The following is a 3,384-nucleotide window of genomic DNA, read 5'->3' on the forward strand; positions in this document are numbered from 1 at the left end:
ATCTCACCAATTGTGATTCCCAAAGAGCAGACCTGAGGCTCCTGAGTACTTGTTCGACTAGCACCAAAAATTATGAGGTTGATAGAGTGTGTAGGGCAACAGTGTTTTGTGTTTGTTTGTTTGTTTTTCCTTTTTTTCAGAGTGTGAGTTTCAATTAAGTGGCGATCTTAACTAGTTCATGTTGCCCTGTTTTCGGAATATTCCTTTTCAAGTTGTGAATTTTAGTCTTGGAGACTCTCTATAAGTAGAATATACTTTAAACAAAATAATAAAAAACAACACACACACACACACACACACACACACACACACACACACACCAAATAAACAGGACACGAAGCTTGCTAGTCCAGCAGCAAGCTCAATCATGAGCACCGTTTGGCGTTTGTAGAACTTCTGGTTTGGCGTGTCCACAGTTCGGTCAAACTGTGAGCTCCAAGGAAGTTAGGCGGTGTGTTCCGTCCACATTTGATTGCTCCAAGTCTCAGTCTTTGACTCGAAGTCTTAAAGGGCCTTTGCAAAACTGACGTCTTGGTCATGGAACCCTCTGAGGTTCACAGGGGGGTCTGTCCCAAAGTTAACAAGAGTCTCACTTGGTCACAATTTGTTCTATCTCATTGTAAGTCATCACTTCTTGCGTGTAACAGTGCAAATCGAAGCTCTTCTATTTTTGTTTTATGATTTTGTAAATCAGATTTGTCATCGCTTCCCATTTTCAAGTGCTTCTGAGTACCATGTGCATTGGGGAACTGAAAAAGGGAGCCTGTCTGTACTTGAGAGCGGGCCCCTCCAACACTGCGGTCAGCTCACACGTGGTTTGCAGTGTTCAGCTTTCGATGGAAATGTGGCTGGTCTCTCTGGAGGTTGGGAGGCAAGACCCTGGCCCCTCCGGGCTGGAAGGGTGTCAAGATCAGCTCTTCCTTGTGCATGACTTGCAGCATTGTTTGCCATAAAATTTGTGGTTGCAGACACCATGCTGAGGAACAAGATGACACCAGCCGAAGAAATCTACACAGGATGGATCCTCTAAGGTGAGAGAACACATTCAGCACGTTAGGATAGGTTCTTAGCCTTTTTCTTAAGGTCAGGGCCTAGAGAACAAAGACTTGGGGTCGACTTGCCTTGTGCCCCTGAGTGGTTCTTACATTATACGTTAGGACTTTGGTGGGAGGGTGGGGAAAGCAGGATTAAGACACCTAAAGGGACTGTAACCATTAACAAAATGGAAACAGGTGGGGGGAAAGTGGGTGTTTGAAAAAAGTCATATCCGGCCTGAGATTAGTGTCAGATCCTCCCAAATAACCCGGGGACTACCATTTTGCCTCCAAGGGACGTACCCTAGAACAGCGCATTAGGGATACCCTGAGGATGTTGTTAAACCCCTAGTTCTGCTTCAGAAGGTCTGGGGTGAAGACTGAGATTTTTTATTTCTCACAAGCACCCCGGGATTGCTGCTGCTAATCCAGGCATGTCACTCTGGGGAGCAATGAACCTAATATATTGGGAGTCAGGAAACCTGGATTTAAGGCCCAGCTGCGACATTCTGTGTAGGTTTAAGTAAAATCTCATGGCCAATTTGCAAATAAGTGAATTTAAGTCAGCACCAGTCTTTTCAAACTTCTTTAGTTCTTTCAGATAACAGATGTGATTATCTATTGGAAGCAGAACATTGGACATCAAAGGGTTTTACCCAAAAGGGCCTCAGGAGATACAGAAAGCACCTGAAGTTGTATGTAAATTTTTCTTCATGTAAACGTAAATGCATGTTGTAGGGGTTAGGTAGGGTTCAGTCATTCTACTGGATTCTCAAGGATTTTTGACTTCAGAAATATTGAGGGTCTACCCTATACTCTCATTCATAGCTGGAATTTTGTTCTCTATGAAAGCCTTAAGTCACCCTCAGCTCACCCCAAACCACACTCCGCCCACAGGCACCCAATCATGTCCCTTCGGAATTCACCCTTCAGTGGCTCCCGTGTGCCTTTAGACATGTCAGGGAAGGTTGCCGCTCTTCTGTTTTTTCCCGCTGCTCCCAATTTGTATCCTGTCTTCCTGCGATTCAGAACTGCCTACAGTTCCTTCTTTCCTCCCTTAAGACTTGGTTCCTCTGCCTAAAACTCCCTTTTACACACACACTTCACCCCTGTCTCATAGTAGCTCCAGTGATCCTTTTAAAACAGAAATCCATTCATGTCATGTCTCTGCCCCTAACTCTGCCACTGGATCCCATCCACCCAGAGTGAAAGGTATGGTCCTTACAGTGACTGACGAGGCCCTAGGATCTGGTTCCCCTAAGACACCTGAGACACTTCCCCTTCATTTCCCTTCAGTCTTTGCTCAGAGGTCACCGATCCGTAAGGCCTTCTCTGACCACCCTATAAAAATAGCAAGCCCCTTGGCCTCCCAGGAAGGACTCCCTATTCCCTCCCTTGCTGTATTTTTCTACACTGGATTTACTGGCATTTATCATATTATGTTTACTAACTATCTGGGTCCTCTCTAGAGTGCAAGATCCTTGAGCAGAGATTTTATCTACGTATTTTCACTGCTTTGTTCCCAACATCTAGTGTCTTCTGAGTAGCTACTCAAAAAGTATTTGTTGAAAAAATAAATCCCCTGTATCTCCCATGGCTGAAACAACCAATTGAAACTATACTAAGTGTCAACTTGGGTGTAAGGATGAAATGGAGTTGTTATTTTCTTTCCAGTAAGTCCTGGATATATTTTGGAGGTAGAGTCTAAAGGATTTACTGAAAGGTTGGTAAAGGGTATGAGAGAAAAAGAAGAATCAAGAATGACTCTAGGATTTTGACCTGAGCATCTAGAAGAATGGGATCATGTTTACTGAAATGGAGACCTCTATAGGAGTGGAGGTAGGGCATCCGGAGAATGGTTTAGGATGCATTGTTAGAGATATAAGCTAGACATGAGATGAAGACTTTGCCTATGTATCTATTTATACATCTTCAAGTTCAATTATTTTTTTTTATTATTATTATTATTTTTGCGGTACGCGGGCATCTCACTGTTGTGGCCTCTCCCGTTGCGGAGCGCAGGCTCCGGACGCGCAGGCTCAGCGGCCATGGCTCACGGGCCCAGCCGCTCCGCGGCACGTGGGATCCTCCCGCACCGGGGCACGAACCCGCGTCCCCTGCATCGTCAGGCGGACCCCCAACCACTGCGCCACCAGGGAAGCCCCTATTTTTTAATATATACTTGTACAGTGTCTTATACCCCATTAGCATGTACCCTAATCAATCAGAATGTATGTCTGGATCAGTTCCTATTTAGATTGTAGAGATTATCTTCTTGATGCAGTGGAAATACTGGAGGATAAAAACAGACCACTAGGGGCTTCCCTGGTGGCGCAGTGGTTGAGAATCT

General features: G+C 44.9%; 1 protein-coding gene across 1 annotated transcript in view; it reads right to left on the bottom strand.

The window, feature by feature from the left end:
* Positions 1-910: 910 nt before the first annotated feature.
* Positions 911-3,384, bottom strand: part of ADAMTS18 (ADAM metallopeptidase with thrombospondin type 1 motif 18) — a 149,978-nt gene continuing 147,504 nt past the window's right edge. Inside the window, exon 21 of the mRNA XM_024125149.1 lies at positions 911-1,026. Within this exon, the coding sequence (XP_023980917.1) occupies positions 911-1,026 (116 nt within the window). The remainder of the gene's footprint in view (positions 1,027-3,384) is intronic.

Source organism: Physeter macrocephalus, chromosome 17, assembly GCF_002837175.3.
Source record: "Physeter macrocephalus isolate SW-GA chromosome 17, ASM283717v5, whole genome shotgun sequence".
NCBI lineage: Eukaryota > Metazoa > Chordata > Mammalia > Artiodactyla > Physeteridae > Physeter > Physeter macrocephalus.